Below are 21,654 nucleotides of genomic sequence, written 5' to 3'. Positions count from 1 at the left end.
GCATCCGGCAGATTTTTGGTTTGAACAATAGATGGCGCTGTATGTCCGGAATACCTAAATTGTATTTTTTTTTTTGTAATAAAAACTATCCTATGTCCTTCTCCTGGCTCCTCCCTGCCAGTTTTCAGCTAAATCGGTTCAGCCGTTCTTGAGTTATAAGTGGTGTAACTAACACGACTTTCTTTTATATATCTTAGATTACGTACTGACGTACCCATATTTGAGGATAAAACAAAAAACAAATGACGTCAAATAACCGATACAACCTCCAAGTGCAAAGTATGAAAAATTCTTAATAATCCAACCGATCTTTTCTGAGAAGTTGCGCAAGAGTGGATCCATCACAGGTCTTTTGAAGCGTATCTTTTGTAATTTTCCTCGAAGTGTTTCAAAATACTTTTTATGAATATTATTGTTTTCCTGTTTTTTCAAGACTTCAATGTCCTCTTTGAAATAAGCAGAAGTAAGTACACGGATAAAAACTAAGCCTGACGAAACTATCCGCTCCACTCCGCTTTGGTCCTATGAGCTTACTGCAAACTTTTGGTCGGCCGACAGTTCGTTCGGACTCATAAATCAGTACTAAAATGAATGGTAGCGCCCACATAACAACGATCAGGGGCCGCTATCAAACTGACTAAAAACTTTGACTGAATTCACTATTTGGCTGAGAAGAAACTGTAATGAACAAACTTCCTAATAAAGCTGACAGTGTGCGAAACCTAAATTAGAATATGAATAGGTAAGCTTTTACCGGTGTTTTTAATTTTACATACATATAAAAGGCGCTTCGCCATTAATCAAACGCTGTTTTTAATGGACTATAATAAAAGACAGTTCCGTACACGCATTATATTCTAACCTTTTTCATCAACTGGCTTTGCTATTCATTTCTGAAGGCTGTAATTACAGCTAAGGTTCAATAGTTCAGTTTGTCTAAAATTCTGATTTAACGCCTGAAATCACGAAGTCAGTTGTTTCCTGTAGATAAATTATTACTTACTTAACTACATAAGTATGTATTTGTTAGCGATTACTTGACTTAGGTACTCGATAAGCTAGATTTTCCTAACATATTGATAATGTATATAACGTTAATTCTCTGAAATTTTAAAGTAGAAAAGTACCTAATTTTGGAATGAATGGTAATTTTTTTATTATACAAGTCGGTATTTATATTGGAGGTTAACTTGTTACTTGAATTTCATTGCAACTTTACTTCTTGAAACAGTTATTCTGAACCCAGTTTTTATATCTATACCTACCTAAATAAATAACTTTAATGTAAATGTATAATTACTCTATTTATGCTCATTATAAAAATATCCTTATTTCCATTAAGGTTAATGGTAAATTAATAGGTACTCGTATCAAGGTTTCAAGTTATTTTTAATAGATCACGGACTTTGTCCAATTCTTGAGGTTTTCCCAATATTTGTTTTTAATATAACAATACCAGTATTTTATTATGATCAGGAAAATCCAAAAACCTTCCAGAAATATCGATAAACAGACGACAACTCGGAAAATAATTTGCTAAAAATTAACTTAAAAAAAAAAACTGTTTTGTTTTAAAACGTCCTTCTGAAAGTCAAAGCCAACATTTTAGCACACAAATATAATTTATAGCGATGTTCGCTTAAGGTACAAATTACTCTGTGAGTGAAAGGAGAAATGTACGTGTCGAGTTGCGCGTACGCACCGTTAATGGCTGCTGGCTGCTATTTTTAGATCTAAGAACCTGCTTGGCGGGTCTCCGGCGGGTTTTGCAGGCTTCTCGGCCGTTCGGTTGGGTAAAGCCAATTTTAGCATGATTTGATCTCAAGATAGACTGCTTAAGCTGATATCTTTATTTTTAATGGCGTTTTAATTTTATGTTGATGGTATTTCATTTATTTATCTTTATTAATGAAGCATATTAACTTTGCAACTCTATACCCGAGACCACCACAAAGAGTTACTCTAACCACAAAACCAAAAAATGATAAATCCTTGAACAAAAATATCACAATATTAAAATAAAGACATACATACAATCAGATACATGTAACGGTCAGTTCGGTATGTGCCCTTTCCTGGTCATAACTTATGAATGTGAATGCTACTCGTAAGTCGTAGGTATTTATTTTCTTTCCTTATGAAGTAACTGACCTCTGCATTTTTATGGTTGCCGTTATCATAAGTCAAAGAAAGATGTAAAGGACTTCAATTTGTAACAAAAGATTTTATTCTTCTTGCTTCAGATTTACTAATTTCAAATCGGCCAAATACATCCTTATTGATTCGTCAGGGAGTCCATCCACAATTCGATAATTAAAGGCATAAAAATATAAGGAGATAAAACAAATGTAAAAGAAGATGTTCCTATGCAATAAAATAAAAAACCAAAGACGAACAGATCAGCACCCATGACCCAAGTATTATTATGAAAAAACTCAAAACTGCTTACCTACATAGCGTAGAAGTTATAAACGAACATAAAGATCAACGATACAAATTAAACAATATTGGTTAGAAAGCAACCTCAAAACGAGACGAATGATATCTGTAGATGATGAATCAGCAAGAATGAACTACTGTCATGCAGACACGAAGTGACACCTTTTGCCAGTGATTTCTCTTGGCAAAATCGGCACGGTCAAAATTATTTTCTCCTCTGCTATACGGATCAAAAGACCATGCGAGGAAGATGAAGATGTAGTCGAAGAAATATTAAAATTCAAAGAACAGCCAAAAAATATCTCACTGATAATGAATATAGGAAGAACCATTATTTTCTATAAGCGTAATCAATTTCGCATAAGTATTGTCTGTAATCTTAATAAAAACCTGCATAGTAAGTAGGCAATAGCCAAATTGAACAGGTAAATTCGTCAAAATTATGCACGCACGGCTGTTTTATAAACAGCAAAATTCACAATGCGTAGGTTACATAAATATTCAAAATAGAAACTTACTTGATTATGAAAGCATTTTCAGTAACAAACGTGTATCCTTACTAATATTATAAATCGGAAAGTGAGTTTGTTTGTTTGTTTGTTTGTTTGTTCCGCTTTCACGCCGTAACTACTGAACCGATTGCTTTGAAATTTTGCAGACGTAAAGTTAGAAGTCCGGATTAAATAATAGGGTACTTTTTATCCCGAAAAAAATAGATATTCCCGAGGGAAAACAAAAATATTGTTTGCTTGATGGATGGATTGTAGATGGCGCTGTGTGTCGTTTAAAACAAGGTAATATATTGCAAACGAATATAAACATGTAAAGGACAATGCCAGGGTGTGGGCTCAAAGTTTGCCCAGCAGTGGGAGTAGTTTCAGCTGGTTCCATAGTGCACTCTGAACACGAAATCCAAATATTTTTGAAATCGGTCCCAGAGGTCCCGAGAAAAACCGGTTCAAATGGTCTCCATAGATAGTCACTTAACAAAGCCTGAGCCATTTGCCCAGTCGTGAGTGGTGGAAATTCGTTCTTTACTGCACTGTTAACACGAAATCCAAATATTTTTGAAATCGGTCCCAGAGGTCCCGAGAAAAACCGGTTCAAATGTTAAACTTGATCAGTCACTTTATAAAGTCCAAGCCATTTGCCCAGTAGTGGGAATGGTTAGAATAGGTTCTTTACTTCACTCTTAAGACGGAATCCAAATATTTTTGAAATCGGTCCCAGAGGTCCCGAGAAAAACCGGTTCAAATGTTAAACTTGAACAGTCACTTTATAAAGCCCAAGCCATTTGCCCAGTAGTGGGAATGGTTAGAATAGGTTCTTTACTTCACTCTTAAGACGGAATCCAAATATTTTTGAAATCGGTCCCAGAGGTCCCGAGAAAACCCGGTTCTAATGTCCAACTTGAACAGTCAGTTTATGAAGCCCAAGCCATTTGCCCAGTAGCGGAAATTGTTAAAATAGGTTCCATAGTGCACTCTGAACACGAAATCCAAATATTTTTGAAGTCGGTCCCAGAGGTCCCGAGAAAAACCGGTTCAAATGTTCTCCATAGATAGTCACTTAACAAAGCCTGAGCCATTTGCCCAGTAGTGAAAGTGGTCGAAATAGGTTCTTTGCTGCACTGTTAACACGAAATCCAAATATTTTGGAAATCGGTCCCAGAGGTCCCGAGAAAAACCGGTTCAAATGTTAAACTTGAACAGTCACTTTATAAAGCCCAAGCCATTTACCCAGTAGTGGGAATGGTTAGAATAGGTTTCTCTACTTCACTGTTATCACGAAATCCAAATATTTTGGAAATCGGTCCCAGAGGTCCCGAGAAAAACCGGTTCAAATGTTAAACTTGATCAGTCACTTTATAAAGTCCAAGCCATTTGCCCAGTAGTGGGAATGGTTAGAATAGGTTCTTTACTTCACTCTTAAGACGGAATCCAAATATTTTTGAAATCGGTCCCAGAGGTCCCGAGAAAAACCGGTTCAAATGTTAAACTTGAACAGGCACTTTATAAAGCCCAAGCCATTTGACCAGTAGTGGGAATGGTTAGAATAGGTAATTTACTTCACTGTTATCACGAAATCCAAATATTTTGGAAATCGGTCCCAGAAGTCCCGAGAAAAACTGGTTCTAATGTCAAACTTGAACAGTCAATTAATAAAGCCCAAGCCATTTGCCTAGTAGTGGAAATTGTTAAAATAGGTTCCATAGTGCACTCTGAACACGAAATCCAAATATTTTTGAAATCGGTCCCAGAGGTCCCGAGAAAACTCGGTTCTAATGTCCAACTCGAACAGTCAGTTTATGAAGCCCAAGCCATTTGCCCAGTAGTGGGAATGATTAAAATAGGTTTTTTACTTCACTCTTAAGACGGAATGAAAATATTTTTGAAATCGGTCCCAGAGGTTCCGAGAAAAACCAGTTCTAATCAAATCAAATCAAATCAAATCATCTTTATTATCAGGCATCAAAGGCCCATAGATAAATACCTTAAAACTAGCATACATATGTTATACACAATTGTTAGTAAATAAAAACTTAAAACTATGTTAGTAGCACTTCACTTAATGCACTATCTACTATCTGTGCGGTCCTGTGGCACTTGTCCGCGGAAGCGACGGAACACCACGTCCTGTGGCCAGAAGTTCTCGTCCAACACGAGGTGCAGGAAGCACGTCGGCACTCGCACCACGAACGCCTTGAAATTGACGTTATGGCGCGACTCCAGCAGCTGCACTCTCGGGGCGTACTTCAGCTTCTGGCGCACGTACTCCACGATGTCCTCCGCCTTAGTGGTGTAGTGTAGGCGGGAGATGTACACCGGGGTGTTCGGCTTGGCGGCACGAATTTTGATGTTTGGCTCAGTAGGAGCCGTGCCGCAACGATTCTCGTTGGTTCGCTGACGGCGCTTCCTCCTTTGCACCGTAACGAACCCCTCATCGTCAGCCCGATTCTGTCCCTTTACGGGCACGGGCTTCTTCGTAGCATCAATTTTGCTACCGGTGACGCTAGCGTAGTCTCGATGTTTCGTCGACGCTGCAGAAACGAGCAGCTGTTCGAGCGGTCGAGCGGCGGCGAGCGGAGGAGCCGCAGGGACGGGAGCGGGGCAGCGGGGCGCACGAGGCGCGCACTGTGCCGACTCAGCATTCGGCGGCGACAGCGGCGATGGCGACAAAACTGCTGACGCGAAACTTGCACCCGATACGTCGAGGCACGCTCCGCGCCGCATGTTTACGTTCGATGCACCCGCAGGTGACCCAGTTACAGTCACCGATTTACGCAACTCATTGAGTTCCCTGCGCAATTCGGCGACAGTATTTTGGGATGCATCTAACTTCCTCTGTACATCCGCAAGACTTGCCTTAAGAAAGACAATATCTTTCAATAGGCTTGTTACGTCGACGTGGTCGAAAGTGACGGGCGGTAGCTTGTTGAGATCCTTCGCTACAAACGTCGGCACGTCGTCAGGATCGGTCTCCTTTAGCAGCGTGATGATATCTTGTATGCTTTTCTTTGTCCCGTCACGCCGTCGGGACACCATCTGATCGCTCTTGTTGAGCAACCGGTACAGCAGCTGCTTTGCAGCAGCGACGTCCTCCTCGCTGAAATTCGTCGCGCAGATCTGGATAGCGGACACCTCGTCCATCACGTCCAGCTTCTGCTGCAGGAACGCCAGCAGCTCATTCGCCACAAGCTGTTCACTCATGGCGATTAAAATAACTAGCAACGGCTTACGCCGCGCTAAAACGATTAGTGACAAAAGAATGCGTCAGCAACACGACTGCATCGAATCGCAGCTAGTACGAGACATGTTAGCCAGCCATTGTTAGCAAGCCATTTTAAGCAGCCACAAACCTAACAACCTCTTTTCTTGATAGATAGAGATATATATATCAGATAGATAGTGGTTTCACTGTTAACAGGATAAAAAAAAAAAAAACAGAAATAGACGTTTAAAGGTAATTGTTGTTTCTCTTGCTTTTCAGTCTCTATCTACCACAATCAGTCCTAAGTTCGAGTAGCGTCATGCAATTAATATCCTTAATGGCAATGGAAAAATCTTATCAAGACGAATAAAATAAGCTCAAACACGAGGTAGTAAATAGATACCGTTGAGGAGTTCCCTCGTCTCACTGTCGTCTCCATCGTCAGGTCAGGTCTTAACCTCCACAGTTTTGTGGTGTCGGAGACATATACCCGATTGACAAGTTTTTATTCGATATGTGCTTACAATTTCCGAGAGTTCCATAATGTTTTAAGGTTTCTATCACCAGACCCTGGACCCTGGAACTATTTGGAAAGTAAATCCTTTTAAACAATAAAATGATTGTTTAAATCGGTTGGTAAACGACGGAGTTATGCACGTACTTACGTAAAAAGAATACAAACGAACTGAGAAACTCCTCCATTTTTTGAAGTCGGTAAAAAAAAATCTCGTTCAATACCTCGTATTTGTCGATTAATATTATAATGCATTTCAATTAAGGTAATAAAAGTGGAATAGTTAAGAGTTCGTAAGCATATTTTTCGTAGTATTGAATAAGAGTCAAACCAGTTTTTCTCAGCACTCCTGGGATAGATTTCGAAATATTTCAGTCTGGGACCTATTATAAGCCTATGGAACATAATACACTATGCAGTTACTGTGGGCAACTCTTGAGCCCAACTTCCATACAAAGAATAGCATTGTCCTTTAGAAGCTAAATGATACGATAATGAATCCCCGAAAATGAGGAATTCCCGAGGGATGATGTACAATTTGTTTAATCGTCTAAACTGTTTTTTTTTTACATCTACTTATATATTGCAAACGAATATGAACATATAAATTTAGAAGCTAAATGATACGATAATGAATCCTCGAAAATGAGGAATTCCCGAGGGATGACGTACGATTTGTTTTATCGTCTTAACTGTTTTTTTTTACATCTACTTATCCTGAATTAACTATAATTCAACGAATTACTAATTGGTATAAGTATTAGTTAAGTTATTTCGTTCTTGAGGTATGCGATAGATGGCGCTGGGTGTTTTTAAAACGTGGTAACGATGTGTTTTTAAAATACATAAGAAGTGGAATGATAGCTTTTTAAAACGTGGTGACGTTGTTTTTTTTAAGATACGTAAGAAGTGCAATGATATCTCGCGCTTTAACTTGTAGCTCATTGTTCAATCGCGAGCTTCCCGATAGCTCGATAGATGGCGTTGTGCTTTTCTGTATCGTGGTGTTAAGGTTCGCCGCGAATTAGTCTGTTTTGAAATCAGTGGGGCCCAGTAGCGCCAGGGCCAGCCGCGGCTGCGGGTTGTTCGAAAGAGGTACCGCGGCCCTGGTATATAAAAGGCCTAGGACGGAACACGACGATTTTAGTCAGTAAGAGTCTGACACTCCCTCACCGCTGCTAACCCACAGCGGGAGGGGTGAACCGAATTCCACGCGGGCGAAGCCGCGGGCGGAAAGCTAGTTATTAAATAATTATGACAGGTGTTACCTGAAACAAAAAAAAACGTGATTACTTAGAAGAAAATCATTCGTTCAGCTGCGAGAATTAATTTGTAATTGGTCGGCGCATTTTCGATTTCAACTATTATAACAGTTTCATTAACCTATTTCGAATTTTAGCAACCTTCGATGCAACGTATTTTGGACTTTATTGCTTAGTAATAAAGCTGCTGTTTGTGATTGTCATATTTGTTTGTGGTTTTGTTTCCATGGCAACGGAACACTTCCATAAAAAATACAGTGTCAGTTTTTTGGAGCGGAAGACCAGTGAATATTCCAGAGGTCCGTGGCTTGTGTAAATGGATTTGTATCGTGTTTCATTGTTTAATTAGGACTGTTGTTTGAACTTGTATAAGAAAAGACATATAAGTATCAAGCTTGAAAGGGAATGGTTCTATTTCATTTACCTTCCATGTAGTTAATTAATATTTAATACCCCAGCAATCTGCAAACTTTTAGTCGGACGCTAGTTTGTTCTGACCTTATCGCAAATCACATTTAATAAATGATAAGGTATCCGCTAAGTAAAAAGCTTGATTAAATTCTTTCGAACTGAACTGTTCGCCAACTATCAGCCAATAGTTGGTTTAATAGTTGGCCGTCAAGTCAATCTGCAGTCTGCGGAGGCTCTTGCCTTGTAAAGTAATACAAAAGAAGTACCTAGTAATGACATTCACACGTGATCATATTTGACCTCGATCTTCGTTGCATCCAATTCATCCCACTTGACGTATTTATTTCAATATCAAAGAATATCACATTGTTCGTAATTTACTTTAACTATATCGGCCTTCAAGGTCATGGAAACTCTTAGGATGTTAAATTGCAGACAAAACGTTAAAAAAATATATTAAAATTCAATGGATTTACAAGTCAAACATCTTCACACACACATTTGTTCGGAACCGAAAAATATGTACGTTTCGGCCAAGTACACAGCTAACAGGATTGTGTTCGCGCACTAAGGTTGCAGTTTCGCCGACATATTAGCAGAAACATTTGTGTGTCTCTTCGCACAATGCTCCACACCAAAGGAGACATAGTAAAAGTGACTTTAGATATGATCCTCCGAGCCTTTTTTCCCAACTATGTTGGGGTCGGCTTCCAGTCTAACCGGATGTAGCTGAGTACCAGTGCTTTACATAGAGCGACTGCCCTATCTGACCCCTTCAACCCAGTAACTTTAGATATTATGAGAAAAATATTGCAGCAACTATGATAGTTTGCGGAATTACTGGCACAGCGGAAAATTTCTAACGAGAAGGAGTGATCAATTCTGCAGGATCGAAGTTCAAGTCTTCAGCCGTAAGTGTGCCAATGCTAAAGGAACATTCAATTGACACTAATCAATCGTGAATGCATACAATTGCAATCATCACACTGTCCACTGCAAATTGAGCGAGGTTCGTGAACCGTATCACAATAGAAACGCATGCAACGTGTTTTTATCACTTACTGATGAGCCCAAGGACTTTTTCAATAAGCTTTAAGGACGATGACAATAGTTAAATTATCATCATCATCATAGCATCCTTATAGAACGTTGACTGCTGATCATATGCCATCCCTAATTGATTTACAAAAGGGCCCGGTTGGTTGCTGCATCCAGTGCCTTCGTGAGATTGTCAAATCAGAAAATATCTATAGATATGGTTCTATATATCAAAACAACATTTTTATTTAAAAGAAAAGTGATGTGATTATGTCGAACAAAAATAGAATTGATTACTGCATTGCTATTTTTTTTTGTTTTTTATATAACCAACGATAATCAAGTTATGCAACATAAAACAACGATCAAAAATACGAAATTAACATTCAAAGAGAGTCCATAGCTTGGACAGATAATAATAAAATCATGTCAAAGAATAGACAGCTATAGACAATAGACACGACGCACGTTTGCAGTTCTGAAGATCAACTGATCACGTGTCTCACCACGGGCCATCCATTGTGCTTTCTCACGCAATTTCTTTAATAGACGTAATCATGGTCAATTATAATGAAGAATGAAGAAATTACTGACGATCTGCGGACCCTACATCCATTAGGGCTGCAGTAGCTACATCTAATCGCTTGAGAAACAATCCTGAGTAACATCTATGAAGGTTTTGAAAAAATGATGGTCAGAGAAAAGATAAAGAAATAATTTCTAATAGCTAGGTGTTTGTATTATCCAGTGTCTCGGCTTCTTATGAGCAATATTTTTAGATTTTTTTATAGAACCGACTTAACAATAGTTTGCTTCATCAGTTTATCAAATTAATCTTGGTATCAGTTTTGAACATCTTGACACCTTTTTGCAATCACCATAATGTCATCATATGAATCATGAGTTGAAGAAAAGCTGTACCCGGATTGACTGTTTGACATTTATCACGACCAGATCTATAAACTAACTCCCACGCAGAATTAGCCAAATTATAGGAATACCTCTAGTCTACCTAGTCTAGACTTGAGAAAAAGAATTGTGGACCAAAAGGTCTTGATTCTTCTTCATGCCTTGTAAAAGTCAATTTGATATCCATGTTTTGCACACTGTCCATATTGCTCCCGATGAAATGAAACAAAAAAATACTATTCTTCATTAAGAAAGGAGGTGTGTTTATTTGAAGCGATTTGGGTAATTATTTCACTGTGAGGAAGCTACACGATCAGCGTTGAACATGGGTTATGTTTTATGCTTCTATTTGAGACATACCTCACACTGGACAGACATGTAGTTATTACCTACACTCTAAATTCTGCAGACTAGAAAATAAAGCAAGCAATCAACCTTGTATTTTTTTACCTACAAACAGGTTTGGTTTCCGCCACGCGTAGGTAACATAAAACTTATCCGTTAGAGACTTCTAGAAACACCTATTCCTATAAAAGTTCACTATTGATAGGTTGGGCTGCGGCATTGTTCGAAGGAGTTACCGCGGCCTTGCTACATAAAGGGCTTAAGAAGGAATATGCTGGGATTTAGTCAGTAAGAGTCTGTCACTCCACCCACAGCTGGTGGGTTAAAAAAAAGGTGGCTTTTCATTAGATAATTTACAAACGAAAAAAAAGTGGGATAGTGATCAAACATGGGCCTTTGCGAGTTAATAATTTTTTGAATCCTTAAATTTGGAATGTTTTAACAAGCGTGTGAGGAGAAGAAGAGGCTTTTGTGCCCTACATTGGGACAATAGAAAGGCTGATGATAATGAGATTCGGGATTTAAAAGACAAACAACTGCAAGGTTATACAAGATTTTGTATTATTATTTCGCGCCTTCAAATCATTATTCGCAGACTTTGACAATGATGTAACTATTCAAACAGACAGAGATGATTATGCAGAACGTAACAAAACAGTCTGAAATGCAAATTCTTATCTCTTGTGAAACGAGAACAATTGATTTTGATTTTTTAGGAGCACTAAGTTTCAAGCGAGAATTGATAGAATGGTCGAAATTAGAGCAAACTTTTGAACAAGTCTAGCTAACCATTATAATGTTTTTATTTACATATACGTAAATAAAAACATTATAATGGTTAGTTGTAAAATATTTTAATCTAATTAGTTTAAATCCGTTATGACTTCTGTAGTTCTGAGTTCTAGCTTCATTGTGGTAAGAGCCAGTAAAATCTAGGTCAAGCCAGTTACAACTGGGTTTAACTGTGAAATAGCCAATATGTTATATACGAGGCCGAGTTTTATATAATGTAAAGCCTTATCAACATCACGTGCTCGAAATAAAATTATTATTTAGGCTTGTTTTTAGGCTAGCTTGATTGTAAAATAGACTGTGAAAAAAAATATTTTCGGGACGTGGTGCAGTCTCTTCAAAATACCATCAATGATCAGCTTCTGGACTTCTTCTGTTTCACGTGTAAGTGCCAATCTATCCAATACTTCTAATAAATTAACCATCTGCCTAGCCTTTTCCCAGCTATGTTAAGGCCATCTCCCAGTCTAACTCAATACATCTGAGTACCAGTGTTTTACAAGGAGCGACTATCTAGTTTACGTAGTCATCCCAGTTACCAGGGCAACCCGATAACTACTCCTTGGTTACTGCAACTGTTAATTAATAGAAACAAATTCTATAGCCTTTAAACGTATTGGTTTCCAAGGCAACCAATAAATATAGCGAAGATGTAACGCAGCCATAAAATTGATCATTAAATAGTTAAATAAATATGTAACTACCTGATCAAAGTTCACATTAATTTGATTACCCTTTAAGCATGGAAGTATCTACTATATAATAAATATGCAATAACCATAAATGGCACATACAATTTTATTATTTTATACATATAATAATAATACTAGTTACTTCTCGTGGATCGACGTGTCTGTATGACAATAATCATGGCTTAAACGATTTTGATGATTTAAATGGAGCAGGTACAAAGCACAAAAATTGACAGAATATGGAAGAAACACCCGGACAACTAATGAATATTTTCACGACGGAACTACTGCCCGTACCGGGATAAAGTATAGCCTATGTTACTCGGATAGAGCGCAGCTTTCCAGCAGGGAGTAGAAGATAACTATTGCATAGCATAGAGAACAGGAGAGGAAAAATGATAGGACACCTTATACGACACGACGATTTTATAAAAAACATCGTGGAAGGGAAAGTCGAAGGAAAGAGGGGAAGGGGTCGTCCAAGGTACAGCTACATCAAGCAAATTAAATAGAAGGTGAATGTTGTGACGTATAAGGAAGTTCAGGAGTGGCGCTAGATAGGCGTAAATGGAAGGAGCTACACCGACAAGAGCTGGGCTCTTAAATTTAAGAAGAAGGGTCAAAACGAACAAACAAACAAAAAAATGTTTCCCCTTTATTACAGTTAGTGTAGATTTAGCATAAAAGCAAACAGATGATTCATCGGAATAACCATTTGCAATAGTAACGTTTAACGACAAACAATAAGCATTGGAGTAATAAATAAATTGCATTAAGTTAATTTGTATGGTCGCAGGTATAAACAGCAACACATGACTAATATAGATAAAGGTATGCAAGGACTTGTTTATTTTGTGACCCTTTCTGGACCTTGGAGGCCAAAGTAATTAAGTCTAGTCTTTATTTGGGTGCACTTTTAAAGTTAAATTAATAAATGTTTTTTTATTTAAACGTAGGTATGTACCTACAAGAATTTTTCATAATTTATTGCAAAGTTACAAAAACAGCAAACGTCTGCGTCAGGACACCTGTCACATCTCTCCGATCCTCTCGAAATACATATAGAGAGTTGCTACCTAATTGCTACCAGCTACCATTAGTTGCTACCAATTGCTACCCTCGATGTTTTGAAGATATTCAGCATCCAAAGGTGACAGCCATTCTGATATCAGGATGGCTGTCACTTTTCCCAGTGTGAAGAAACGGCGCAAAAGTATTGTATTTTTTTTTTCACCCAGAGTTGCTACCTAATTGTTACCCTCCAAAATAAAATTTTGGACCACATCGATTGCGTGGATAAAAAGATATAAAAAAATGAGTCTTTGCGTCAAAATAAATTAGCAATTTGGCATACTTAAGTTGATATGACAGGTAGACTATAGATAGCGCCTAATTTAAAAGTACCGCTTTGTATTGAACTGTAAACTTGCTAATTCATTTTTGATAGGCGCTAAAACTAATTTTTTAGATATGTTTTTATCCACGAAATCGATGTGGTCCAAAATTTAATTCTGGAGGGTAGCAATTAGGTAGCAACTCTGGGTGGAAAAAAAACACAATACTTTTGCGCCGTTTCTTCACACTGGGAAAAGTGACAGCCATCCTGATATCAGAATGGCTGTCACCTTTAGATTCTGAATATCTTCAAAACCACGAGGGTAGCAATTGGTAGCAACTAATGGTAGCTGGTAGCAATTAGGTAGCAACTCTCCATATGTATTTCGAGAGGATCGGAGAGTTGTGACAGGGGTCCTGACGCAGACCAGCAAAGTATAATGGTAATTTCAGGGGGCCCATTTTTTTTTGGATGAACCAAGATTAAGACGAACACGTATTCTCTAACAGCCGTTCCCAACACACAGATTAGAATATGACATTACGTATATTGAGTTGTCAAAATTCTATCTCTAGTACGCAGATCTAAAGATAGATAGAATAAAGGAACGGTAGTATTTCCTCAATTAAACAAAATGAAGTGGTTAAAGTATAACGACGAACAATAAAGTTTCCAAAGCATTTCTTTTCATTTTGGAAGCGGCCTTGTTTTCTCAAATACTTCCTAAAGCAAGATCCATTGAACTATTGTTAAGTTTATCCGTGCGACCTCGTTTATAGTTTTTCTGGCACAAACAAGCATTATCCGTCACTTATTTGCATGAACAAATGAATTCTGTTGTCTGTAGTAATTTTCTTTTGCGAAAAATCGTGTAGCGGGAAGTTTTCTTGTGTCTTTTTTGATAACGGTTCCTACTTAGATCAGGCAAGTTAAGCTTTCAATGAAACCTATATTAAAAGAGTCTAATGTAAAATCACAACAGGAACATGACGGATTTTAATCGAAAGACTTTGATGCACGCTGTATATGCAGTGTAAGGGGTCATTTCAGACACATGTCAGATGATCAGTCATAGAAAATACAAAAAAAAAACACTATAATAATTAAAATTGATTTACGATTAGATGCCAAAACGATAACAATAACAGTCTACTCAGACACAATTGCATCAGTAAATAGCTCAGACGCATGAGATAAAATTCTACCACATCGAAGTTCCCGGCGCCAGTATGTCCGAACATCGGTTGTTAGACCATTGTCCACGCCTTGTTTGGTCACCGTATTGAGTCTAATGGTTTCCTGGTTACACAGCGAACTGATGATGCAAACAATGGGATGGCACCATGTTCTAACTGGATTTTGTAAAGGCAAATTATATTGTGTCATAAGAGTTGTGTCAGCATACGAGTAGATGAAGACTGGATAAGGATGAGGTATTGGCAAATTTTATGAGCGACTGTTCCAGAGACTTAAGAAATATAAGTTTAAGAAAATCAAAATACAATATCTGATAAGTACCATTTTTCCACTGTATCTACAAGAATGTCGTATAAACTATGAAGTCCTCTTCATAGTTTAGATAGAACATTTTGTTTGTTAGTTCCCTGAAGGGTCTGAACTATCGAATTGTTCTCCCAAATGGCATAAGCCACATTTTATCCTGGTGCGGAAACAAGTTCCCCCGGGATGCGGATGAAAACTTGGGGAACAACCTACAAAGCAAAAGTAGCCTCTACCTAAAAAGTGAGTTTCTACATGACGAAAGAAAAGCATCACGTCAATTTACCCAATTCTGACATCATTTTTTGTCATGGACATCAGACGGTCCTAGTCTTGCACTCTTTACTCTGACACTTGCGTAATGATTCGCAAATTGTCTTCTACGATTGCGTGCCCAAGCTTACATGGGCATGATTATCACAATTACAAGCATTGTGACATAAGGAAGGCTATCAGACTGCTTTGTTCAAACGGCTAATGAGTGATGACATAATTCGTGCCTTACCAGTTTATAAGTAATGTTATGTAAAATGTGAAAAGTTAACTTTCCTTGGAGATGCAGAAAATAGTCTATACTCACACAGCAAAGAGGAAACAATTTTTTTGTTTGTTTGTTTGTACCCTAAACGCCTCCGAAAGTATTGAAGTGATTTGAAAAAATCTTTCACTGTTGAAAAACTACACTCTTCCCAAGCAACAAAGCCTAGGGTATAAATATATATTCTGGAGATTTAAAATTTTTCAAACTTAGATCTTTGTCGATAAACGTGCAATAAGCGAACGATTTGCATAATCGATTTTTCGGTATTGTTACACGTGCTATGACTCATAAAACTCATGCTGTATCGACCGTGGAGTAATCGATTTTCCAACGTAACTTCTTGAGTAAAAAAGTAATTAAATTATGATTATTTTTGAGAGCCAAGAAGAAACTATTACCATCTACTAAACTAACTATTCTTCTTATAATTTTTGATCCCGATACCTAAAAGACGACAGAGATACTTACTGGTCAGTTACCACATTAATTAAAAATGCTGAACCTGAGATATTTTTGGATACGAATCAAAAAGGTAAAATTAAAAAAAGTTATCGTCATTAGGGTCGTGTCAAAAAGCAAGTTTCCTTCCCACACACGTGCCAAAAATCAGTTTTTTGTTATTTTTTACCGGAATAACGTGACCCTTCAAGGAAAATCTTCCACGTTAAGGATATCGTATAAAGAAAAAAGTTGTGACCATAGTAACTGTGTTACTTAAGGTCATTGCCATATTGAGGAAAACCACATCATCGATGATGATCTACTGGAATGTCAAGGCGTCTAGACGAAACGTTTAGTGACTATAGATGCGAGTCACGCCCCTTTTTGCTAAGGTAATTATGTATTGGTCCTTGTGACGATAGATGTGAGCCACGCCCCTTTTTGCTGAAGTAACTTAAGTATGTATTGGACTATTGGTAATTTTGCTCACAACCAGAGCCTTACCTTAAAGGTGGTCGTGAAAAAAGAAGATCGCGTTCCGAAAAGTTTATCCTAATCGTACTGGAGCTTGTCACCGTTGCTGTCACACAAGCTGATGAAGTACTACCCGTTTTCCGCGGTTTCATCCACGTGTCGTGGGAACTACTGCCCGCACCGGGATAAAATATAGTCTATGTTTGGGAGGAGCCTAGCTTATTTTTTCATCCACGTGTCGTGGGAACTACTGCCCGCACCGGGATAAAATATAGTCTATGTTTGGGAGGAGCCTAGCTTATTTTTTAAATCGGATCAGTAGTTGCAAAGCCTTTATTTTATTTACCAGGTCAAACAAACATAAAGATCTTTCCTCTAGTATTATATCTTGTATTATATATATAAGTAGTAATTACCTACAAGTTTCCAAAAGTACTGCTATACGATACTTCTCCTTCGTAATTTGAACCCCGTTGTGCACAGTAACTTGACCCTATCTTGTAATCATTTGATGCAGCAGAAATAAGTAGGTAATGTCATGTTGTACAAATATCATCATTAGTACCGACCTTGTTCTTTCGTAACAAAAGCCTACGCTACAACCAGAATCATCATGTTTTGACATAAACTGTTGCATTATTAATTACTTGATCATGTCACAAAATAATTAGACTATGTAATTAACACTTCCAATAATGAACTAAGCACTGTCGGATTTTCTACTTCATCATTTGAACATCTTTAGCAGTCGTTACGAGTAGCCAGAAGCCAGTAAGTCCGGCAACCAGGCTTAACAAGATTTAGCTATCAGATTGGCTGACGCCATTCAGGTGCACCCGTTTAGACTGGAAGCCGACCCCAATATAGTTGTGAAAAGGTTAGGCAGTTGAGATGTAGTTAGCAGTTCAATAAAAGCTACTTAACTAATTGTATTAAAAAAAATGAATTCACGGGAAAACCCAAGCGAGAAAGAAAACAGATATTGCGGAAACTTATTAAAAGGCCCCCTAAAGCCTTTTAGCGTGATCTGGAAAAAGCCAGCAGATCATATGGCTTCGTATTGATTGATTTGTTGGCACAAACACGCGATAAAGGTGCTAAGTGGCTACGTAAGCGATTAGCGTCGATCCCGACGTAACGTGCCAACTTAGTTACGAGTTTGTTCAGCGAAAAAAGTTACACACGACTCGTTCCGTTGCTTTGTTCACAATTTTGCAGTTGTGTTGCTACTTTTTTTGTGAAATTATAATTTTATTGAGAATAGATGAAGACAATGTTAGTATTCTAAAAAGGGAAAACATTACATATTAATGCCATATTTTTTATGACGTAAATAGTGAAAATCCATGAATATTTCAGTAGAAAAAATACATATGTTTCTTTGTTGGCATTTGTGTCTGGGGCCACATCCACCTCTTTTGAGGCCGTCCTACGCTGGGTTTACAAGACTGTGTCAATGACCACTCGAGAAACTTATCGCCCCTTCACCATCGATTCATTGGTCACAAATCCAATCAGGGGTATTCTCTTCCCAGCAAACACACGTAAGAAGTGGTGAGTGGTGAGCCTTTTGGTGATCAGTTTTATGTTTTTGAAGTTCGAAAAGATGACTAAGTTTGAGTATCCCTTACCTTAACATCAATAAGCCTGACAGCGAAGGCCGCGGCCTCAGGGGCAGTAAGACTGAGCTGGCAAGGGGCTCGGGGTGCAGAGGGAGGCCGCACTAGAGCCAGCGCGAGCGCAGCCCCCGCGCCGCTGTTGCTGCCAAGCTCCAACTTCTCTGTGCGCCCGCATAGTAGACTAGAACACAACCCTGGAACAAGGAGAAGGAAGTTTTAGCTTTTATTCCACTGGAGAAGAATTACCTCGTATAGTTATCGGCACGAATCTTCAGCTTTGATCTACATCTGCGTAGAAGTGATTTATTAGAAAAGAACCAATACCGAGTGACGGCTATGACGCGATGCACTGCGGGCCAATCGCCGCTTTAGCCCGCCCCCGCGACTCACTTCATACCACAAAAGAGACCCAATAAATTACTTCTGCGCAGGTGAAGGTCAGAGGTCAAGATTCGTGCCGATAACTATGCTTAGTGTGCAAGTATGAGGTAAAAGCAAGTACATATAAGTGCAAGCGACCTACAAGTGCTTAGTGGGCATAAACGGCAAATATAGAGACAGTTACCAAGTAGGCACATATTAAGTAGATTTCTATGCTCTGTCTGATCTAAATTGAAAATGGCATGAATACCCCATAAGAGTAAAAAGATCCTAATTGTCTCCCGAAGAACAGCTACTTCATCTTCACTGAGAAGTCTGCTTTTCGCTTACGAAAAAAGTTAAAACATTTGTTGTTAAGAGACTACTAATATACTATATAGTATCTGGGTAGGTACCTACGTAAGGTTAATCAAAATACAGACACCCACATCGAAAGATTAAAATTCAAATAGAAGATTGCATTATGATCATAAACCGTTTTATTTTATTGCATCTTTGCAATTGCAAGCCAAGGGAATTGACATATGCATCTGCATAAACTATAATGAAAATGTATGAGCAATAACAGTTTGGCAAAGGAAACTGACTTTATAGTAGACATATACATATCTAGGTACCTATATATTCAAATATTAATCTTTACGTTTCTATTTTACTCATAAACATGATTCTTCATTTCTCTTCTACTCTCAAAATCTTGATAAATTAACTCATTTATTTATTGAAGAAAACCATCCACTGGCCATTTACATTAAATGTGGTTGTTTTGTTAGAGACAATCCTATATCATTTACATGCTCATCTTATTACACTCTATCAAGTGCTTACTATATCTTCTCTACATCACAATAATGCTAGATATCTAGGTAGGTAACTGCAAAGTAACAGGGTAATATAGCAACAATAACTACCCACTGTATTTCAATCTAACATAAGAAACCTCATCTAAATACAGCCTACACAGATTACCTTCATTCTAAATCCACCTCACACCCGTCGCACGCGCAGAGAAAACCAGCAGCACCTTCCGAATACGCAGTAGATCTAAACCTAATACAGACATACACGCAGACAGACAGACAGCCCTTTTAAAGTCACCGTCAAGACAGAAATAACACTATTTAAAATTCCTATCTATTCCCAGCTTCATGACTTAAACATTAAATTCAATTGCCTTTAACAGATAAGTAGCCGAAAATAGCCTTCTGTACGTCCGTCTGTTAATCGCTTAGCTCATTAACTAACAGATTAACAGGTTTTTCTAGAACGTTTTCGTGTGTTCTAGTGATATTTGAGTAGGTAATGGGTGCCACTTAAGTTAATGCTTATGTGGGTACAAACGTTGGTGCCAATATTTGTTCAAACATATTTGAGGGTATAGCGTTCGCGATTAGCGTCGAATATGTAGACGTAAATCCACATTTTGTACATATAATACCAGCAGCTTCCAACGTCGAAGCAAATGTTGGGGCCAACGTAAAGTTTCCGATAAACACGTTCGGTGATACGTGTGGGGCCAACACCAAAGTTTAGAAAAAGTGTTAAGAATAGCAATAGGTAACAACCTATTCTTTGCATATGTAGGTAAAAGACTACACATTATGCACCTTTTAATATAAGTAGGTAGTCGTAACTAGTTTAAGAATAAATTAATTCGCTACCAAACTTGTTGGTATGTGCATTCTAGATATTTATTTCTCTTATTATTTTATTACCAGCTTTATTTACCTAACATTGTATTGTTCACACAAAAATCGAAATTATAAAAAAGTTCACTTTAAGACGTTAGACACGACCGGAAAGAGATCAGGCGCAGGACCGACATTTACGTGCTCTCCGATGCACGGGTGTATCAATCACCAACTTCCAGACTACGGGCTGCTTTGTGAAAGTCTTCTAAAACCCACAAAGTGATTTCGGCCCGACCCGGGAATCGAACCCAAGACCTCGAGCACAGCAGCCGCGCTTGCGACCACTAGACCAACGAGGCAGTAAATAAAGATAAACGTGTACTAGAAAAAAACATCAGTTTTACAAGGGTGCATAACAATAGGTAACATAACCTTATTATGACAATCCTAAAATAAACACAGAAAAGATAACGATTATATTATTACAGACATTGTTGAAAATGCTTACTGTGCTAAAAGAATCACGAACTAATTTATTCCCATGGGAACTACAACTACTTACCTATAACGCAAATCGTACGGGTGTTCGGATTACGGCCGGTTCACGCATGTCTCCGTTTTACTGTTCCGTTTTATCGTGTACGTTTTTTTTTCGTCGATGGCGTTTTTACTGCATACAGAATACTGTGCCATGTGTGAAGTCACTCATACAACTACATACGCCATCGACGAAAAAAAAACGTACACGATAAAACGGAACAGTAAAACGGAGACATGTGTGAACCGGCCGTTACTCTCCCTGATCCTGTTACTCTTTGCATATCTAACAACACCTGTGGCGTATTATGTGACGACTGGGAATCGTCACTGGGCATGATAGGTATATTATTACTTACGGAACTTTCATTTTTCTTCATTACGAAAGTAGGTTTCAATCGATCTATTGAAATATATGCCTCGCGTTCGGGTAACTGAATTTTAAATACTGTAGATCTCTCTAAAACCTTAAATGGCCATCGTAAGGTTGTATGAACCTTATCATCCCGTACAAAAACATATTGGCAATCTTGCAACGCGGAATGAACAAAAATCTTACGCGAGTCTACATTATCTCTCGTTGGACGATAATGACTGACAGTCTCTCGTATTTTCTCAACCAAACTACTTGGGTTATTACAATCTGTTTCTTGCAATCCATCATAGAATTCGGCTGTCAAACGTATAGTTTTACCAAAGGCTAATTCTGCCGCGCTGATTTGGCTATCCGTTCGTATCGTAGCTAATCTTCACGTTTTTTGTGTCCAAAAATCAATTGAAATGATTGAAAAGCCAATGACAAAACAAACAACAGTGCAGGTACCTATTTTTACACAAATGGCTGCAAACACTACAAAACAATCAATTGTCTATTATGTAAATTAATACTATTTTTGTATGAAAAATGACCTTTTAATGTTTTAGAAAAGTCTAGAAATAATACATGTACCTTTACATTCTACGTCAGCTTCGCGTCAAAGCTGGTTGATTACACAACTACTTTGGACATTTTGTTTACACGGATGAAGTGTTTTTTTTTCTCATATTTTGGCATTGTATCAACTGAGCAATGCAGGTGTAC

The 21,654-nt window shown here is 38.0% G+C and overlaps 1 protein-coding gene across 2 annotated transcripts in view; it reads right to left on the bottom strand.

The window, feature by feature from the left end:
- Positions 1-21,654, bottom strand: part of LOC124642531 — a 102,200-nt gene that overhangs the window by 46,267 nt on the left and 34,279 nt on the right. For both annotated transcript variants that reach the window (XM_047180974.1, XM_047180975.1), the window contains exon 2: positions 18,037-18,218. In XM_047180974.1, the coding sequence (XP_047036930.1) occupies positions 18,037-18,218 (182 nt within the window). The remainder of the gene's footprint in view (positions 1-18,036; positions 18,219-21,654) is intronic.

The sequence above is a fragment of the Helicoverpa zea genome, chromosome 2 (genome assembly GCF_022581195.2).
Source record: "Helicoverpa zea isolate HzStark_Cry1AcR chromosome 2, ilHelZeax1.1, whole genome shotgun sequence".
NCBI classification, from domain to species: Eukaryota; Metazoa; Arthropoda; class Insecta; order Lepidoptera; family Noctuidae; genus Helicoverpa; species Helicoverpa zea.
This window is presented reverse-complemented; position numbering and strand designations above follow the sequence as displayed.